At 50.8% G+C, this 18,398-nt stretch overlaps 7 protein-coding genes across 7 annotated transcripts; 3 read left to right on the forward strand and 4 right to left on the reverse strand.

The window, feature by feature from the left end:
* Positions 1–195: 195 nt before the first annotated feature.
* On the reverse strand, positions 196–2,019 carry M436DRAFT_51937 (amino acid permease; the record flags this gene model as incomplete). The annotated part of the gene is made up of 4 exons (XM_013569634.1): positions 196–892; positions 947–1,159; positions 1,217–1,787; positions 1,848–2,019. The coding sequence occupies 4 exons, from the start codon at positions 2,017–2,019 to the stop codon at positions 196–198; spliced, it is 1,653 nt and encodes a 550-aa protein (XP_013425088.1).
* A 486-nt stretch (positions 2,020–2,505) lies between these two features.
* M436DRAFT_52579 (NAD(P)-binding protein) lies at positions 2,506–3,657 on the forward strand (the record flags this gene model as incomplete). Its single annotated transcript, XM_013569750.1, has 5 exons — positions 2,506–2,601; positions 2,675–2,790; positions 2,864–3,324; positions 3,380–3,516; positions 3,589–3,657. The coding sequence occupies 5 exons, from the start codon at positions 2,506–2,508 to the stop codon at positions 3,655–3,657; spliced, it is 879 nt and encodes a 292-aa protein (XP_013425204.1).
* Positions 3,658–4,307: 650 nt separating this feature from the next.
* Positions 4,308–5,985, forward strand: M436DRAFT_51762 (putative P450 monooxygenase; the record flags this gene model as incomplete). The annotated part of the gene is made up of 3 exons (XM_013569604.1): positions 4,308–5,695; positions 5,753–5,897; positions 5,950–5,985. The coding sequence occupies 3 exons, from the start codon at positions 4,308–4,310 to the stop codon at positions 5,983–5,985; spliced, it is 1,569 nt and encodes a 522-aa protein (XP_013425058.1).
* A 567-nt stretch (positions 5,986–6,552) lies between these two features.
* M436DRAFT_84012 (DUF914-domain-containing protein) lies at positions 6,553–7,877 on the reverse strand (the record flags this gene model as incomplete). The annotated part of the gene is made up of 2 exons (XM_013569878.1): positions 6,553–7,101; positions 7,164–7,877. The coding sequence occupies 2 exons, from the start codon at positions 7,875–7,877 to the stop codon at positions 6,553–6,555; spliced, it is 1,263 nt and encodes a 420-aa protein (XP_013425332.1).
* Positions 7,878–9,253: 1,376 nt separating this feature from the next.
* M436DRAFT_52171 (uncharacterized protein) lies at positions 9,254–10,172 on the reverse strand (the record flags this gene model as incomplete). The annotated part of the gene is made up of 2 exons (XM_013569673.1): positions 9,254–9,460; positions 9,618–10,172. The coding sequence occupies 2 exons, from the start codon at positions 10,170–10,172 to the stop codon at positions 9,254–9,256; spliced, it is 762 nt and encodes a 253-aa protein (XP_013425127.1).
* Positions 10,173–12,944: 2,772 nt separating this feature from the next.
* On the forward strand, positions 12,945–15,865 carry M436DRAFT_84014 (DUF625-domain-containing protein; the record flags this gene model as incomplete). The annotated part of the gene is made up of 6 exons (XM_013569879.1): positions 12,945–13,058; positions 13,123–13,222; positions 13,281–13,362; positions 13,422–14,629; positions 14,684–14,851; positions 14,907–15,865. The coding sequence occupies 6 exons, from the start codon at positions 12,945–12,947 to the stop codon at positions 15,863–15,865; spliced, it is 2,631 nt and encodes an 876-aa protein (XP_013425333.1).
* Positions 15,866–16,237: 372 nt separating this feature from the next.
* On the reverse strand, positions 16,238–17,841 carry M436DRAFT_51730 (uncharacterized protein; the record flags this gene model as incomplete). The annotated part of the gene is made up of 4 exons (XM_013569598.1): positions 16,238–16,455; positions 16,508–17,522; positions 17,575–17,615; positions 17,667–17,841. The coding sequence occupies 4 exons, from the start codon at positions 17,839–17,841 to the stop codon at positions 16,238–16,240; spliced, it is 1,449 nt and encodes a 482-aa protein (XP_013425052.1).
* Between the last annotated feature and the right edge of the window lie 557 nt (positions 17,842–18,398).

The following is an 18,398-nucleotide window of genomic DNA, read 5'->3' on the forward strand; positions in this document are numbered from 1 at the left end:
CAATTTATCCCCAGGTGGTAAGCCTGTCGACTATTAGACAGGCCACAGAATACTCTCTCGGCGCGAGATTGCCAGCCTAAGCTTCTACAAATCGTAAAGGATATCTTTATACGAAACAATGCTTGCATTTGAAGGACGCACCATATCTTGGGCTCATATCTCTGCGCATCACAACGATCCACTTACCAGCCTTCACTACTCGAAGAGTGCCTTTTCAATCCTGCCAGTTTTTCGTGGAATGAACATCGCCTCGTAGTTGTCAATCTCTTCCTTCAATCCGCCCAGACTCAAATCAGCAGTTCCAGGTCTGACATACGTGGTCTTAAACACAACTTTCCAGAAGATGAACGTTGCGATGAAGAAGCCAATCATCGCATAATCAAGCATGAACCACTTTATGCTCCATCCACCCTTGAGGAACACATCGTAGCCTCCTGCTAGAAGCATGAAGAGAGTGCCTCCCATAGCCAGATAGGATGTATATGGCTGGAACTTTCCTTTGTAGGGAAGCGTATCTCTGGATATTCCTTGCTTATTCAGTGCTGCGTAGAAGTGCCGGTATGTCAATGCCGTGAATCCATAGTTGAGCATTTGACAGCAGGTGACGAGATCCACAAGGTAGCTCAAGACTACCCCCGAAGAACTCTTTACCTGCAAGAAAGCCAAAAGGCAGAAACACAACGAGAAGCAGAGAGCCCATAATGGAACGCCCTTCTTGGTGCAATATGAGAAGAACTTCGGGGCGTGACCCTCAAGCGACATGCCGTGCAGTGTACGGGTTGCCGAGTACAGAAGACCGTTACCGGCACTCAAGATAGACGTGATGACCAGGGCGTTGACGAGATGAGGCAACCCGGATATTTTGAGTCTTTGCATTGCGATGATGTAAGGACTAGGATGATGGTCAGGATTTTCGCTTGCAACCGAATACGTAGCTGAGACTTACGATGCAGCGCCTGTGCCACTACCCGCTATATCGCCACCGAGTATCGCCAAGAGAGTGGGATCGTTGGAAGGTATTACGATTCCCATACATAACGCCGAACCGACAAAGAACACAAGAAGGCGCCAAACGAATGATCTGAAGGCTGGAGGTAGTATCTTGCGGGGGTTTTCGGTTTCTGCTGCTACCATCGATATATACTCTGGTCCAGTGATACTATCGATCGTCAGCGGAAAAACAGGAGAGGCCACAACGAACATTGTGAAAACTTACGAGAAACTTGCTTGATATAAGCATGAGAGGATGCCGAGAAATCTTCCGGTCGCACCAAGCTCCAGGTGCTCAACGAAGGGGCTTGGATTGTTCCAGTACCGGAAGCCATACGCATCGTGAAGAGGATTTCCGCCCACCATAGTGATGAAGGTAAAGAAGAACAGCCCGATCATCAGGAACACCTTGAAGATGGACATGTAGAACTCGGAGATGCCAAAGTAACGCACTGTGATGGTGTTCAGGAAGGCATAGAGAACAATCATCGCCACAATGATAGCCTCCACAGGAACGCGGTCCGTCCAGAAAGTAATCATGATGTTCACGGCGACGATCTCAAAGGGCACCAAGATTGCCATATTCAGGAAGAAGTTCCATGCCATGGCGAAGCCGACGGCGCCATCTACCCATTCGCTACCGAAGCGGATGAAAGGTGAGGGTACTGGCAGGTAGCACACCATCTCGCCGTAGCACTCATTGACAGCCCACATCACCCATGCCCAGATGACGAAGGCGATAAAGAGCCCGGCAGGGCCGCCCTTTGGGAGCGCCGAGCCCATTTGAACGTAGAGAGCTAGAAAAGTCAGCCATGCTCCTGTCAAGCCGAGCTTGCTTTCTCGTGAAGGTAACATACAGGTACCGATCGCTCCGCCGATGGCAAATAGCTGAACTTCTCTACCACGAAGACTCCGATGCAGATGTTGAGACCCAGAGGTAATATCTGCGACGGACCCCTGAGCAACATCTTCATCGATCTTGAATACTGGGTTAGTCTCTGCAGAAGCTTCTTGCTTTGACTTCTCCATGCTCGTGTTGGATGTTGTACCAGAGATCGACAGTTGGGAAGTTGTCCGTGCTTATGAAAGGAAAGGCACCGAAAGCCTCACATACTAGGTCACAACCTCAATGGAGGAAATCTTGGGCATTGATATCCCTGGGCGACAGTACTGTGGTACGACAAGCCATCAGAGCTGGACCTGATGGGTGTCGGTGTAGCTAGATAAGAAGCCTATCGATGATAGAGGATCGCGGGGTAAAGTGACAGGGCTATCAACACCACTATGATCTTTCGGAGCTTCCGACAAGACCCAATCACTTTGAAGAAAGATAGGCTTACATTAGCTTCCAACCCAGCCTTGCTCACAGAGGTTGAGATCCACATATGCAAGGTATATTTCATGCACCTGTCCGGCCTGTCCGACAAAGCTCAAGGCAAGTCGCGTAATTAGCACAATCTAGTACTTATACTAGACAGTAAGTGGGCTGTGAGCACTGATCGTTTCCGTACCATCATGTCAACACTCAACATTGAAAGACTGTTTGGAGTGAGAGGCTATGTCGCTCTCGTCACAGGAGGAACCAGTGGCTTGGGCTTCATGATAAGCAAGGTATGGGGGGGGGTGCCTCAAGCTCGTATTCTATCGCAAAGACAAGACCCCGAGACTGACCAGCATCTATCAGGGATTTGTGACGAATGGCGCGAAGGTATACGTAGTCGCGTTACCCACTGAACCGATTGCAGAAAAGGTGTCGGAACTCAATGAGATTGGACGCCCCGCAGGTGGCTCAGCGATCGGGTAAGCGACTAGGACGTCTCATCTGTCGACTCAGTTACTGACACGCATGTTCTAGGCTTGCCTGCGATGTCAGTAAAAAGGACTCTATAGCAGAGCTAGCATCCACGATTCGCAGTCGAGAGAGTCACCTTGACGTACTGATCTCGAACGCTGGCATACGAAGAGATCCTCCAGTTGCTTGCGACGTTCTTTCGGCTCCGTTATCTGAGCTGCAAGCTTCCATGTGGTCGTCACGGCATTCCGACTGGGCCGATACTTTCTCTGTGAACACGACCGCCCACTACTTCTTGTCTGTAGCAATGCTACCACTCTTGGCCGCAGCTTCGCAAACCACCTCGACCGATGGACGTATGGGCAGAGAGGATGGTCGTGGTGCCATTGTGTTAACAAGCTCTTGCGCAAGTATGCACAATGCCACGAACGTAGACTTGACCAGCTATGCCACGAGTAAAGCGGCAACAGACCATCTCGTCAAACTACTAGCCGCCAAGTTCAGTCGATTCTACGTTCGAGTCGTCAGTATCAACCCTGGATGTAAGTCTCACAACTGCTGCGTCACGAAAAACCGTCCAGCTGATCGTGACAACAGTCGTTCCAAGCAAGATGAATCCAGTTGGTGAAGCCGGGAACATGTTTAGCTCTCTTTTCGATCGCGTTCCGGCTAGACGAGCTGGAAATGAGGAAGACATTGCCGGGACTGTCATTTATCTCGCCAGTCGAGCAGGTGTATGTTATGTTCCTTCGCTTGAAGCCGTGCCTCGTACTTGCTTCAAGCACACCACGCTGACACAATCACAGGCATATATCGATGGCGTCTCTATCTGTGTTGACGGAGGACGCGTTCTCGTCGCAAATGGGCAAGAGTGAGACTCTGAGAATTGATGCACGACATATGTTAGTACTGCCAAGACCAAAACGCTTCGAGTGGCTTGTCTCGCTCATCCATGGGCATATGTTGAAACCCGAATGGGCCGCGGAAGAAGTTGTGAAGAAGTATGTTCTTGCTTTCGGTATATTGCCATGAAGCTGGCGATGACTCGTGTAAAATGGAAGAAAGGTGGGGTTGCATTTCGGGAAGTCCGACCCGGCAATAAGCCGCGGAGAATCGGACGTCACAATTGAACGCTCTCCTCTATGTACCTATCATTCTATCACCACGTTTCCCTCCCGCTACTGTCATCAGAAATCTATACAGTGGGAAAGTCAAGATAAGTGTTCAGGTCTGAAATCCCTCGACGAATGTTTCTTCGCATGTTGCAACTCATCGGCAATCTTGACCATGTCGGACGCTCCGATCGGAGAGACTCGCGCATCTGCGGGGTACGTTTATCTCTCCTAGTCAAACAGAACCCAGCTGTCCACAAAATACACTCTGAAATATGTCATGATTAGACTCATAAATGGGTTGGTATCAGATCTGTCGAATACCCGTTGATGAATCGATACCAGTAACTCACCTGACAATCGAAATCTGATTCCTTTCCGCAGCAATCCTTTGCCATTGCATACACCGAAAGATGCTAACTCTCCTTGTCTTCTTTGCTCTCGTGGTAGCAGCAGCATATCATTCGATCATCGAACCTCTATATCTCAACCCCAAAAGCAAAATCCCTGGACCGAAACTGTTCGCTCTGACCAAATGGCGCCTGGCTCTAGAGGATTACAAAGGAAGCAGGACAAGAACTATCCATGCACTCCATCAGAAATATGGTCCAATTGTGCGTATCGGCCCCGACGAGATTCATTGCAACAGCTTGAATGCTCTTCGCACAATCTATGGTGCCGGTAGCGGTTTCGAGAGAACGTGGTTCTATCGTATGTTCGATGCATACGGCAAGCAGAATCTCTTCACATTCAGCACTGTCAAAGAGCACAGCGAACGCAAGAAACTGGTTGCCAATGCTTACTCGAAGTCTCTGATGCTCAAGGGACCAGCTGCACGTATGGTACAAGATAAAGTGTCCCAATACCTGGCATTGATTGAGGCACAAGGTGATGCACCACATGAGATCTTTAGCAGTCTCCATTACTTCTCCATCGATGCCATCACACATTTTCTGTACGGGCCGTCCTACGGTGGTACGTCTGCATTAGAAGGAAATGTTCAAGACCGTGCTCTGCTCAACGACATAATCGACCCGACTCGTCGCTACCTCAGCTGGTTTGCTGTACATCTCCCCAAATTGACAAAGTGGATGTACACGCGTGTTGGCCTCATGGAGCGTATACTAGAACCAGTGATTCCTATGAAGAAGCCTACTACCTACACTGGAATCCGCAAGCATGCACTGGACGCCTTCCACCGCTTCCAAAATGCAGCGCAAACCGAACCCGAAACATTGTCTACGGAATCGACTATCATCTCACGGCTATGGAAATCGCATGAGAGCATCAAAGGATCGGGTAGTTCTGCTCTCGGTGATCTTGACATTGCATCCGAATGTGCAGACCACTTGCTTGCCGGCATCGACACAACAGCAGACTCTCTGATGTTTTTGATCTGGGCATTGTCGCGACCGCAAAATTCGCATATACAGCAAAAGCTGGTGGACGAGGTTCGCGCATTATCTGAAGATGCATTCGAAGGCGGAATGCCTAGACTCGATGTCATTGATAAATTGCCATACCTCGATGCAGTTATCCGAGAGACGCTCAGGCTCTACGCCCCATTGCCTGCATCAGAGCCTCGCTCGCTGCCTACCGACTGCACTATCGATGGCTACAGTATTCCTGCACGCACTGTCGTCAACATGTCGCCTTACTCTCTGCATCGCAACGCCGATGTCTTCGAGGAACCGCTCGACTTCAACCCAGACCGATGGTTCGATGAGGCGGAAAAAGTGGCACTGATGAATCGATGGTTCTGGGCCTTTTCGAGCGGTGGCCGGATGTGTATTGGCTTGCAGTACGTTACCGCATATTTACTTTGCCCGCTTATGCATCATGCTGACATGACTTACAGCTTGGCCATGGCGGAGATGACAGTACTGGTAGTTGCTGTTTATCGAGAGTACACAACATCTATTGCGCCAGGATTCGAGGACAAGTCACCCGCCATCACATCGCGATTCGAGCTGTTCTATGATGAGAGCGTCCCTAAGATAGCGGTAAGTGCATATTGTTCTGGGATACCCAAGTAAGATTCTGACGACTTTCCAGGAACACACATGTTTGATCGAATTCACAAAAGCGTGATAAGTCTAGAGCTTCCATAGTGATGGTTGTCGGGCATATAGTATTGGTTTCGAGCCTCGCTATCTTGAAGCTGTGACCACCACTGTCGATGGCCATTTCATCTTAGCAAGTACAACAAACCACTACATCTCCCCAAACTGTCGTAGTCTTGTGCTCGGACCAAAAACGCCATGTGCACAACTTTTCGGGGTGACCCTGCTCGATAACATGGATGCGGGTACGACCCTGTCTCTCAAAAAAATCTCCTGCCCGCTCTGCCCGAAACCCTCATATGTGCCTTCAGAGCATACCTATTCTTGTCGAACAGAGCTGTACTCGGTGGATATATGAGTAGCCATAGAAAGTCGCATTGTAATTGTGTATTCTCCTCGGTTGGTGGTCTCAAGACAAATCCATCATCAATTTCGTGATCAGTCACAACAAAAGGGCAAGAAAGCACCACTTCAACCAAGAGATAATCTCAAATCATGTATACAGCATCCAATCACAGGCAAAGCATTACATACAATATATAGCCGAGATGCATGGAAAAGAGCCAAAAGCTCCAAAATTTGCGACAAAGAACGATCAAACAATGGCGTTAGGGTGCTCAGCCCTACGTCTAGCAGTTCCCAGACCACTTTCTCCAAGCTCTTGGTTTTCTCCCAACCATGGCTTCTTGGCCTCTCCTAGCACTCCTTCTGTTCCATAATAGACAAAGTGACCCAGAATGATGAGAACAAAAGCAATAGGGTAGAGGTAGTGGATGTGGTAGCCCAGGACCTGAGTTCCGACGACAATTCCCCAGAAAGTGCCCGTCAACAGACCGATGTTGAAGAAAGCAGCGCTGCTCATGCGGAAGACGATTGGTGCCAGAGAGTAGAAGATGAATAGCAATAGAGTGTAACCAACGATGTATCCGATGATTTGTCCATCCCACTGTGCTTCCTGGATGGAGTGGCGATCGAAGATGGCAGCCTGCACGCCGTTGATGAACATGCCCCAGAATGCGAGTTGGCCAATGACTTCGTACATGGGTCGCTTTGAGACCAAGAATTCTTCAAATGTGTTGCTGAAACCATAGAGGGTCTGAGCGAGTAGGCAGAAGAGATCTCCCTTGAGAGCGTTCGTCGGAGCCTTCAGATAGACATCGTCAGCTTCTCTGTGATATAGGAATAGTTGATGTATTGATTACTTACATAGTTGTTACTCTTGGTTATGTAATCGCTCGCGATGAGAAGTGCAAAGCCTCCGCATGCAAGTACGATGCCTCCATACTGTGCGAGATGGTAGCGGACCTTGAGAAGGACCAGCGAGATGACCACTACCACAATGACGGTCCAGAAGCTGAAAAGCTGAGCAGACAAAAGGTTCGTGTACTTGTAGGCCAGCACGATGAAATAATTACCCTCGACATCCAAGAAGGCCAGTATGAAGAATCGCCAGCCATCTTTTACAACCATTCTACACCATTTGGCAAAGCCGTACTTGTAGATGGTGAAGGAGGTGTATACGACGTTCAGCAGAACATAGTTGAAGAAGGTCTGGAAAGCCGGAATGCTCGTGCCTCGAGCATTGATCAAGGATGTAAGGGTGTTCGTTCCAGTCTGAGCCAGTGCAATGATCTGGGTGAGCAGGAGCACTATCCAAAAGTCTCTTGTTCTCAGGTATGCGAATCTCTTCTTCTTGGCGCCTTCTCTTTCTTCATAGTTGTGTACAACTTGTCCGTCATCGAGGACCTCGGGAGTGCCGTGAAATCTGCCATTGATGCTCGAGCTGGGCGTGGAGGGCTCGGGTGTGGTGTTGGTGCCTTTGGTCTTTACAGTGATACGCTCTACTGGAGCTTCGATCTCGTCGATATCGTTGGCGTGGTCGACTTCGCGCTGCCGCTGGTGCTCATCTTGGTGGCTCATGCTGACGGGCTCAGCGCCTGACTCGCTTCACTGAAGGCGGATGGTGGATCGAACAAGTCCGGAAAAGGGGCCACAGAGCCTAGTCACCTAACGTCCAGTCGTATTCGTCGCCAAATACAGCACGTCTGGAAGCGAAGCAGCTCAGCAGCTGTGGTGATGGATTTTTTTCTGTTTCGCAGAGTCAAAGCCCTACAGCTGATGGAAACATGCAATATGCTCGTCTGATTGGTTCAATCTCTTGCCAAGCGAGGTCCAGACTCATCAATTGATTCCACACGCGAAGGACGCGCTTGCCACATGTGCCGTCTTTACTTGAGCCTCAAGGTCCAGCACCGTTGAGCGGGTCGCTCTCCGAAGCGCCGATTGCCTTGTGCGGCCTCGAGGTCAATCATAGGTAATTAACAGCATTTATGCAGGCCAGCACCGGGACGAGACATCAACCACGTTGCGTTCAGGGGGCGCGGCAGGCGGCGAGTCCGAGTGTACTGCTCGGCCTTTCTATTCACCAACACGGTCAATGGTCGTCGTCGAACCACAGTAAAATAGTGACTCCCCCTGTTGAGCAAAGCGTCGAGAGATAGCCGTTTGCGCGGTTCGGGCTGAAGCGCGGTTCACGGACGAGGCTGTATTCAAGCTCGAGGACCTGCAGCTGGAATCTCGTGTCGGCGAGCCGAGCCTGCCAACCAACTTTTTCTTGCACCGCAACCTGAATTCTATGCGCTCAGCAGTCAACAATCCTTCTTGTCTAGCAGATCCCAACTTCCCAACAGCCAGCCCTATCCATCATGGTTGTCTTCGCTGCCTCCCGATAAACAACTCATGCATCCTCCCCGCTCGCTTCCTGAAACCTAAAACACGAATACTTCAATAGCGCCCTCTCTACCGATCGTATAATAGCAGACGCGCATATAAGCACGCAAAAGCTAGCTTTTGAAGCATGTGTATCTGCATGTGAAGCCGCATTGATATTGGAAAAAGAAAAGAGAAGGAATCATCGAAACAATGGTGTGATCGTAATTGCATGTATCGTCTTCGTATCGTGCTGTCGCTGGCTATCTGCAGCATCACCCCTGCATTCGGGAAATGTCAAAGCATGAACCCGGATCCGCAAACAGCTGTTGTTGCGGATATCAATTCCAACTCCTGAACCCAATTCATCCTAAACAACAAAAACCCAACAAAAGTAGAAACGAAAACATAGGAAAATCGTGGAAAGCGTTTCCCTCTGGCTAGAGGAGTCATTTCGCGTGTCGCAACGTTCTTGATCTACGACTCGCGCTTTCGAGTAGGCACCCGTAGCCTGCGGTCACCGGGAATGGTGAAGGAGATGGACATCCGGAGAGCACTCTAATGAGCAGCAACAGTACTGTTCCTCTTCAAGAAGGAGAAACGTTCCTTCTTGACCACGACAGGTGCGGGAGCAGGGATGTCCTTGGTCTCAGACATAGGTCCCTTGTTGTGTCCGAAGTATTTGCGTTGAGGTTGTTGTTTCTCATCAGGCATCTGGTGGGCTCTACGATCGGAATGCATCTCAAGAACAGGTGCATAATTAACTGCTGCTGATCTGAGCTCAATTTGACCACCTATGTGAATGTCAGCTGCCAAAGCACTTGGTATTGGAGATCGTAAGCAAACTTACTGCTTGATCCTGTTGGGGAACTGTTTTCACTCTCAGCGGGCGACGACTCGGCTGACGATTCTGGAAAAAAGGTTAGTCGATGGATAATGCTTTGGATACACGATAAACTTACCAACACTGGACAAGGGGCTCTTGCCTAGCGAGCTTCGGGTCGAGCCACGAGGAGAGCGTGATGCCTTGGTTCTGTTGGCTAGTAATGCGGCAGCGAAAACAGGCTCCTGGTCGCGATCGTTGGCTTCCATGACCTTCTCAAGACCTTGGAAACTGGTGTTGCGTGAAATGGCAGCCGACTTCATGGATGAGCCTGTTGATCTGAGAGGTGCTGAGAAACCATGCAGAGATGGGGTGAAGTCCAAGGATGAATCACTGTTGGCTCTGTTGAATCCTGGTCTGCTGCTTGATCGTGTTGTGGTGGTGGTGTATGACGTAGAAGGACGAGTAGAATAGTCGCTGCCAATCCTGCTGAGGCGAGCTTTGTTTTGGTATGCGATTTCCTCAGACTTCCAACCTCCAGGTGAGCTAGTCATGGCATCGGTAGCGGCATGAGTAGGAACATGTTTGTAAGGAGCCGCAGCAGGCTTGTCCTCGGTTTCCATCTTTGCCTTGTGGGTATCTGCCGCCTTTTTGGCGCCCTTGACTTTCGAAAAGAAAGACATTTTGGTCGAGTACAATGAATAAGATATGGGTTGATTTTTTTGCAAGGGGGATAGAGGGTATCGTGGCAATCCTACGTCTTCAATCTGGAGGTGGATTGTTGGATGGGACAGAAGAAACGGTTCACCAGGAAGCAGAGCTCAAGAAGCAGTGGGACGACGGCCTTTTGATTAGTTGCTGAACGGATCCAAAGAGAAAGTCCCGAGCTTGGCCAGGGGCCTTGATTACACGGCTCTGAATCTAGCGTGGCGCCAAAAATAAAGTACCTGACGGACAAGGCCAAACCATGCGGAAGGTTGATGATCCACTGGATCTAGTAACGGCCAAGAACTACCTCGAATGGCTAGCTCTATAGCCAGGGTTGGCTGAGGCCGGAAGACACAATATGCTACCGCCATTAAGAAGACCTCGAGTTGGTCATTATCAGGTCTTGTTAAGGTTGGCTGATGGCTGTGGTTCCGCTCGATTGGGACAGGTTTATTGCATGCACATGAAATAGAGCGCGTGGTTCTCTTAGCATACATGCATGGTAACGACTGACACGATACGAGCGCGTTGTCGGAGTTTGAAATTCTGCGGCGGTCATGCCGTTCGTCCCACCTCTACGGTAGAACGATTGGTTTCATGACGATCTTGCAGTTGAAGGGCAGCGGTATCCGAGACACAGAAACAGCTCGACTGTAAGGCAGTGAAGCAATAGTCTCGGCATGATGAAGGGTGGCTGAAAAATTGTCATCCTTATCGCCAGCTGGAAAGATGCAACCGAGCCTTGAACTGTCGAATACCCGGACGTGCCGTCGACTTTTCCACATTGGGAAGTCCAAGAAGCACGGTGCACAGACGGAAGCTCTATCCAGGAACAGAGAGGACGTGCACTGCGATCAGAGTTTGACAGATCCTGTGGCGCCTGTGAGACTGGCGCATGCTAGATTTCATAAGAACGTGCCAATCGTATCCACGTGTACAGCAGCTGAAGCTGAATTGGGAGCTGCATCTGGAAGCTGAAGATACACAAAGCAGCGAAGAGGGGCCAGAAAGGATTCGTGCGGCCTCAGATTGGGCAGCGCGCTCCCTGTGCCTCTCTCAGCAAGCCAGCTATCAATAGTTCGTACCTTAAGATGTACTCGGTAACTTGCATGAGCTTCGTCATTATGCAGACGTCGTGTTAGTAACATTATTGCTCCTGTCCTTGCAGAAACACTTGGCAGAGGACGCTGAGTCGAGATTGCTCACAGCAACGCTTGAAGACTCGGGTTTGCCGTTGCTCAGCGGCTGGCGACGTGCCACTTGCCAAATTCTGTTTGCAAGTCATTAGCAATATTTCGAAATCGAGACGGGGTCAAGGTTCAGTGCCGTCAAGGGTGTCCGGCCGCACGATTCAGCCCTCTTCCAAAAGCGCCGCCAGCAGTGGCATCTCTGGATAAGTCAATAGCTCGTGGGGTCATGGCTGTGGTCAGCTACTTGACTTTTTGTATGGTATGGCTCACGGCGTGACGGCAGGCGTTGAGATGTGGGAATCTGGCCTGGCCCTATACAACGGTCATCCACGGTGGGAGGCTCATGTCATGTCTGGCCAGGACTATGGGGATGAGACACAAACGAGGAACAGCACCCTGATACACATAGCGTGGAGAAGGCTCGACGTTGTGGCTTCGTGGTGGTCATCACGGTGTTGGATTATCACACAGATGCATGGGCTGATTCACTTTGGGCGAGGTGAGCAGCCACAAACTGAAACATTGGTTGTAAGCAGTGACGAGTATGGCCGACAAAAGCTGCGGGGTATGCACAAAAGCAACGATAGCTAGGCAAGTGCGAGCAGGAATGCATGCCGATAGCCTCGATAGGGACGGAGCACGGCGTCAATGTCTCAGTGATAGAGGCATCAAGGTTGGGTGGAAAGTCTGTGCAGATGGTATGTACGAGTAACCCGAGCGAGTCGAAACAGAGTTGGCATCTGCATGATGGAGCGCCATGTCGACGATCGCGGATCGTAAATCTTCTGCAGGCAGGCCATGGCCCATGGGGACAAGCATCAAGATCAGCAGCGGAGACAGTGGACATCAGCGATCGAAGTTGCTCAACTCGTCGATGCTCCGGCGAGCACTGTAAGCGGCGCGAGGAAACCGCGGAACAGCGTTCGAAAATCACGTGAGAAGCTGGAAATAGAAGTAGCTATGACGTGCTGAGGGTTTGGATCGCGCCGTGGACCGAAGGACGAGGACAGCGATTCACGAGATGCGAGAGCATGAAGTTGCAAGAAGTAAGCGTGTTATATCCCTAATCAGAGTGCATGGGTTGATTGGGGGAGATGCAGTTTGTTCTAGGACGAGTTGATATCGCGGTCAATCAAAGGTCTTGAGAGTTGTTGCGCAAGAAGCAGCAGTCCGTGCTCGGGAGTCTCTGGCACTGGCCGGACCTGGGCTCGACGGCCATCTCGAATGCCACACACGACAGCCAGAGCGACACGCGCATTGAAACAACGAGTCCGGCACAATCGCCAGACTGACCCACGCCATAATCGGCGCGTCCAACAGGCTTCTGGGAAACAAGACGCGCCTGCCGTCGACACTAGCTACTGCGCATTGCCCGCGTTCCCGTCGTCAGCCTCATCCTTGTCACGCAGCCTCATCTATACAGCACAATACGCGTCGCGTCTTCTCGGCACGACACGTCTACAGGAAACAGACGGACTTGGAACACTACGACACAAGCACCCAGCAAGCCCTCTCCCGGGGCAGTGGAGCCAGGCGGTGCGCAGCATCTAATTGATGATGGCACTTGCCGCTCCTCCGCTCAATGATCGCAAGCGCGTCAAGGTCTACGAGCTCAAGAACAACGACTGGTATGACCGTGGTACCGGCTTCTGCGCCGGCCAGCTCCTTGCCGTAAGTTGGACCCATGCTTCACCACGACTTGTTTCGTGGCAATGCGCTGACATGGCCGCTACAGAATGATGAAGCCCGCATCTTTGTCCAGTCCGAGGATGACAATCAGCGCTTGCTGCTCGAAACGAGAATCTCGCGCGACGATGGTTACCAGAGGCAACAGGGTACACTCACTCAGCCCACCAAACCACTTGGACACGAGCTGATGCAAGCACTGCGCAGACACATTGATAGTATGGACCGAACCAAGCGGCATCGATATGGCCTTGAGCTTTCAAGAGGCAGACGGATGCGCACAGATATGGTGAGTGAGCTTGCCCCGATACAAGACATGGCACGCGACTGACATGGACGGCGTGGCAGGGAGTTTATCACCGACATACAGCAGCGCATGCTCGCAATGCACCCCAACGAGTACGACGGTCTGTCGGACGAACTGGTAGATGGTCAAGGTCTGCTGCTACCCATGCCCGAGCTAGCCAACTTGCACCAAGTACAAGAGACGATGCGCGCAGCCAGCCAAACAACCCACGGCCGCGATGCCCTGGTCAAGTTCGTCATGGCCCCCGAAACTCAGTACCTCTCCAAGCTGCTGCCCCTGGTCGAGCTTGCCGAAGACGCCGAGGACATTCAAGCCCTGCATCGTCTGTGCACCATCATGAAGACGCTCATCCTGCTCAACGACACGTCCATCATAGACTTGACAGTCTCGGACCATGCCATCCTGGGTGTCGTGGGTGCTCTAGAGTACGATCCGGATTTCCCAAGTCACAAGGCCAACCACCGCCACTACCTCGCGGATGAATCTCGCTTCAAGGAGGTCGTGGCTATTGACAACCCTGTCATCAAGAACAAAATTCACGCCACATATCGCTTGCAGTACCTCAAGGATGTGGTGCTGGCCCGTATTCTGGACGACCCCACCTTCACCGTCCTCAACTCTCTCATATTCTACAACCAGGTCGACATTGTCAACCACATCCAGTCTAGCAAAGACTTCATTCAGGAGCTTTTTACTATCTTTACAACTCCTGACTCAGAAGACCAACGCAAGAAGGACGCTGTGCACTTCATTCAGACGTGCTGCTCCGTCGCCAAAAGTATTCAAGCACAATCGCGTGCTCACCTGTTTCAGAATTTTATTCACGGCGGTTTGCTGGACGTCGTCACATATGCTTTGCGCCACCGTCATGCCTCTGTGCGTGTTGCTGGCACCGACATCCTCGTTGCCCTCATCGACCACGATCCCGTCATGATGCGCTCTCACATCTTCCGTTCCATCAACCAGAAGACCAAGCCGCTGACAGACACTCTTATTGAGCTGTTGCTCGTTGAGGTCGACCTGGGAGTCAAGGCTCAGATGGCGGATGCGATCAAAGTTCTCCTGGACCCTCATGCTAGTTCTACGTCTATGGATATGCTGGGCAGAACCAATGGGGATTTCATGGCAAAGATGAGGGGTGCAAATCCCAACTCTAGCGCTCAGATGGAGAGTTTTGTTGACAACTTTTACAACGACGGTGCCAAACGCCTCTTCCAGCCCCTAAAAGATCTTGAGCACAACCAAAACTGTCAGTCCACGAATTTCCAGAAATATGATCAAACGCTGACAATTTACTCTGTAGTACACACTATATCCGCACAGGAGGCTTCTTTATTCGTCCACTTGGTCGAAATTCTATGTTTCTTCATTCGCCAACATAATTTCCGAAGTAAATATTACATTCTTGCTGAGAACTTACATTGCCGTGTAGCGCAGCTGCTATCTTGCCCACAGAAGCATCTGAAACTGAGTATGTTCTTCCCAAAAACACCTGACAATGCGGCGTTGATGCTGACAAATCCTAGCGGCTCTTAAGTGGTTCCGAACATGTGTCGCGCTCAACGACGAACACCACAACAAAGACATGATCACGAAAGGCGTGTTCGACCCGATCCTCGACATTGTCTACCAGACAATGCCTCGAGACAACCTCCTCAATTCTGCCTGTCTCGAACTGTTTGAATTCATCAAGCGTGAAAACCTCAAGCAATTGCTCATACCGCTAGTCGAGGGATATAGGGAGAAGCTGCTTGGTATCACCTATGTTAGCACATTCGGAGCCCTCGTTGTCAAGTTCGAGCAAATACAGAGTGGATTCAACCCTGATGAAACCAGCTTTTCAACACAGGGCGGGGAGACGCCGAATCGCAGTCTTGTTGCTGGCGGCCAGCGATGGCAGGGACTCAAGGACGCCGATGCGGAAGAGGAAGCGTATTTCAACACCAACTCGGACGAAGAGACAGAGGACGAGGGCGCTGCTTCGCTACCAGAGACTGTTGGTGCAAAGCCTTCTGCAGTCGGCCCTCCAATGCGGCCGCTGGTTTCATATCCCGAAGACGAGGATGAGGACGCAATGGAGATGCTCGCAGCATCACCGGGCACACCGGCTGAAAAGAAAGATGCCAGTGTCGAGTCGACGACGACGACGACACAAGAAACACTGGAATCGTCACCATCGGTCGTGCCGGAAAAGCGGCGACGTGAAGACGACGACGAAGACGACCTAGAGAAACTGGCAGGTGCGATCCCAGCCAAACGTCGTAGCTCAGTCAGCAGTATAAGCAGTGTGCGCAGCGATATGTCGGCCGCAAACCTGGACTCGCCCACTGCCAGTCAGCAGCAAAATGGTGCAGGGCACCCGCTAAGGAGGAAAGGCAGTCTGCACGGCAAGGACGGCAGTCCGGGACCACGAAAGGGTATAAGCATCGGGCCCATCTCGCTTTCCCTATCAGGAAAGACCAACAGTGAAGAAGGAGGCCCATAACGAATTGCATCCGAGCAAGGTCGTTGCCCGAGTTTCATAATCAGACAATCACGACATTTGACGAGGCGTTTGATCTTTCTTGTCGGATCATTCTTATGGTGCAACTATGAGATAAAGTGTATTTTTGTTTTCGCGATCTGTCATTTGTAGGTCAAAGCGACACCGCTGCCCACGTATTCCGCAGCAGTGATGGAGTTGGATGGCAATATGACGGTCATCTGTGAAAGCCATTGTGTTTTAAAAGCAATGAGTGTATTACAGCTACACGTGAAAGAGACTCTAGTACATAGGTAATTTCTGGAAAAACAAGTGTTTTTGGAAGACCCCGTCGTGTGGTACCGCGAGTCTGACCAAGCGACTGACTGTCTGTCTCTATGAAGTACTCCAGAGCTGCGGCTTACTGGCACTGCCATACTTGGCCTGCCAGGCAAAAAAGTACATGAGTGCAGCCAACGGTTGCCCGACGAGACAGAAAGACACCCAGAAGATGACATTGCCCAGAAGCTTTCCATTGCCTCCTTTCATCCTAGCCAGCGGATCTGTCAGGAAGATCAACGGTAACTGAAACATCATACCAGCAAATGCCACACCTGTTTCTAGTTAGCATCGACGATCAGTGTTGCGGAATATATGCTGACTGACCAAGAATGTTATGAGTCGGAACACCGACCAGCAGCTCATGAAGCACGCCAGAGAAAAGGAAAGTCATGATCTGAGCGACGAGCGGTGGCACGCCTCGTCCGACCATTGGGGAGTAGATATGTCGCTTCATGAATTGAAAGACTGGTTTGTTCCAAGAAGACCAGTATCCTCTTACTCCACTGCTGTTCCACCATTCACCATAAAACTCTCTGTCGCCGAAGCGCATGACTTCCGCAAGGGCATTCAGGAAGGATTGGAAGAGAGCGTAGAATCCAGCTAGCCAACAGAAGAGCGAGATAGTTGACAGCTTCATGAGACGCTCGGCGATGGAGGGCAGGTCCAGCGAAGATATAGTTCCCAGTGAGTTTTTCAAGAGGGGAGCTGCGTATTGGGCACTTGCGATCCAAATGACAATGCTGAGACCCACGACTTCGACACAGCGTTTGAAGACGAAAGGCCAGCGAATCTTATCAGTTCTCGGATACACTGGCTGGTAGATTAGAGTTGGAGCCCACCAGAAATAGGTCAGATTGCGAAGAGTGATGTTCTGCGGGTATGGGCAAGAGCTGTACAGCTCTGGAACCTCGCTTGCGTAAGGATAGAGCAAGGCATGTCGTAGATCGCGGTTGGTAAAAGCATACGAGCACGTCTTGAGCCATACAATGACAGCATGTAACTCGCACAACGTGCCAATACCGGGATGGTGGATATGATAGTAAACAACGTATGTTGCAAGGGCCAAGTTGAGGGTGGCATTGACACCATGTGCGAAGGCGATCAGATGCCATGCGGTACGGAAAGCTCGTAGTTCTTGTCTTCGTTGGCTTGAATTGGCTGGTGAGTCGACACCCATCTTCTTGGCTCTAGCAAGAGCGCCCTTGGCTTGCTGAGCAGCAACAAGCTCAATAATGTAGGCAACGAACAGATGACAAGGAACTAGGAAGTAGAGGATGCTGCCGTACACGACATCCTGCCGGCGATAGTCATGACAATGGATACATATCAGGACACCGTACTGTTTGGTCAGTCAAGAACAAGCGATAATGTGGTTCACAAGATTGAGCTACCTTTTTGAAGTTCTCAATCATCAAGCGCAAATTAGATACAACTGCGACCGTTAATAGTTGTTCGGCATGGCGACTGACTGTTGATTACTGACTGATTACCAGGGCGCCTAGATTCCTGAAGCCAGTAAAGCTGGTGGGTGCAGCCGAATCCTGGCTCAGACATGAAGCTCTGGTGGCAGAATGAACGGCAAAGGTGTGTCTGTACTTCTTGGGGGGCTGTACTCCAAGTCTCTCTGCTTGCTTTCTCTCGCCAGTGTCTTGCCGCATGACAGATTTCTCAGGACGATCTGTTGGGATTTCATGACTGGTTGTAATGGCTGTGTCAATGAGGGACGCCATGGCTTCGAAGCTTCGAAGCTGCTTGGGCAAGTTGGAAGACAGCCAGGGAACTTGGATTGATGTGTATATCAAGAGCACAAGATCAATTTAACATTGAGTGATCACCTTGGTGAGAGCCAAGCAACAAAGAGGGGTGTCAGCGGCACAGGATTCAACATGTTTGAAGGGATTCAGAGCAAACAAGTTGCATCGTCGACGCGTCGAGAAGCAGCTGCCATGCGGTTGACGCTGCCGAGTGCCCCAGTGCCCCAGCCCTGCACCAGCCAAGCCCCACTAGTGACGCAGGTACACTCGCCGGCGCTGTTGTTGGCCAGCTTGTCATGCCGACTTTCCCGATCTCGCGACAACTTCACATCTACTATGCCGCTAGTCATCGTGGTCAAGACAATGGCTCTGTTATGAGTCTTTCTATTTGTTGCTAACCATCCGATCCCAGCTTGAGCTTTCTCAAGTGCTGTCGCTGCGCATCTCTGGGCTGATCGTCA

Source organism: Aureobasidium namibiae (genome assembly GCF_000721765.1).
Source record: "Aureobasidium namibiae CBS 147.97 unplaced genomic scaffold scaffold_14, whole genome shotgun sequence".
In the NCBI taxonomy this organism is placed as follows: Eukaryota; Fungi; Ascomycota; class Dothideomycetes; order Dothideales; family Saccotheciaceae; genus Aureobasidium; species Aureobasidium namibiae.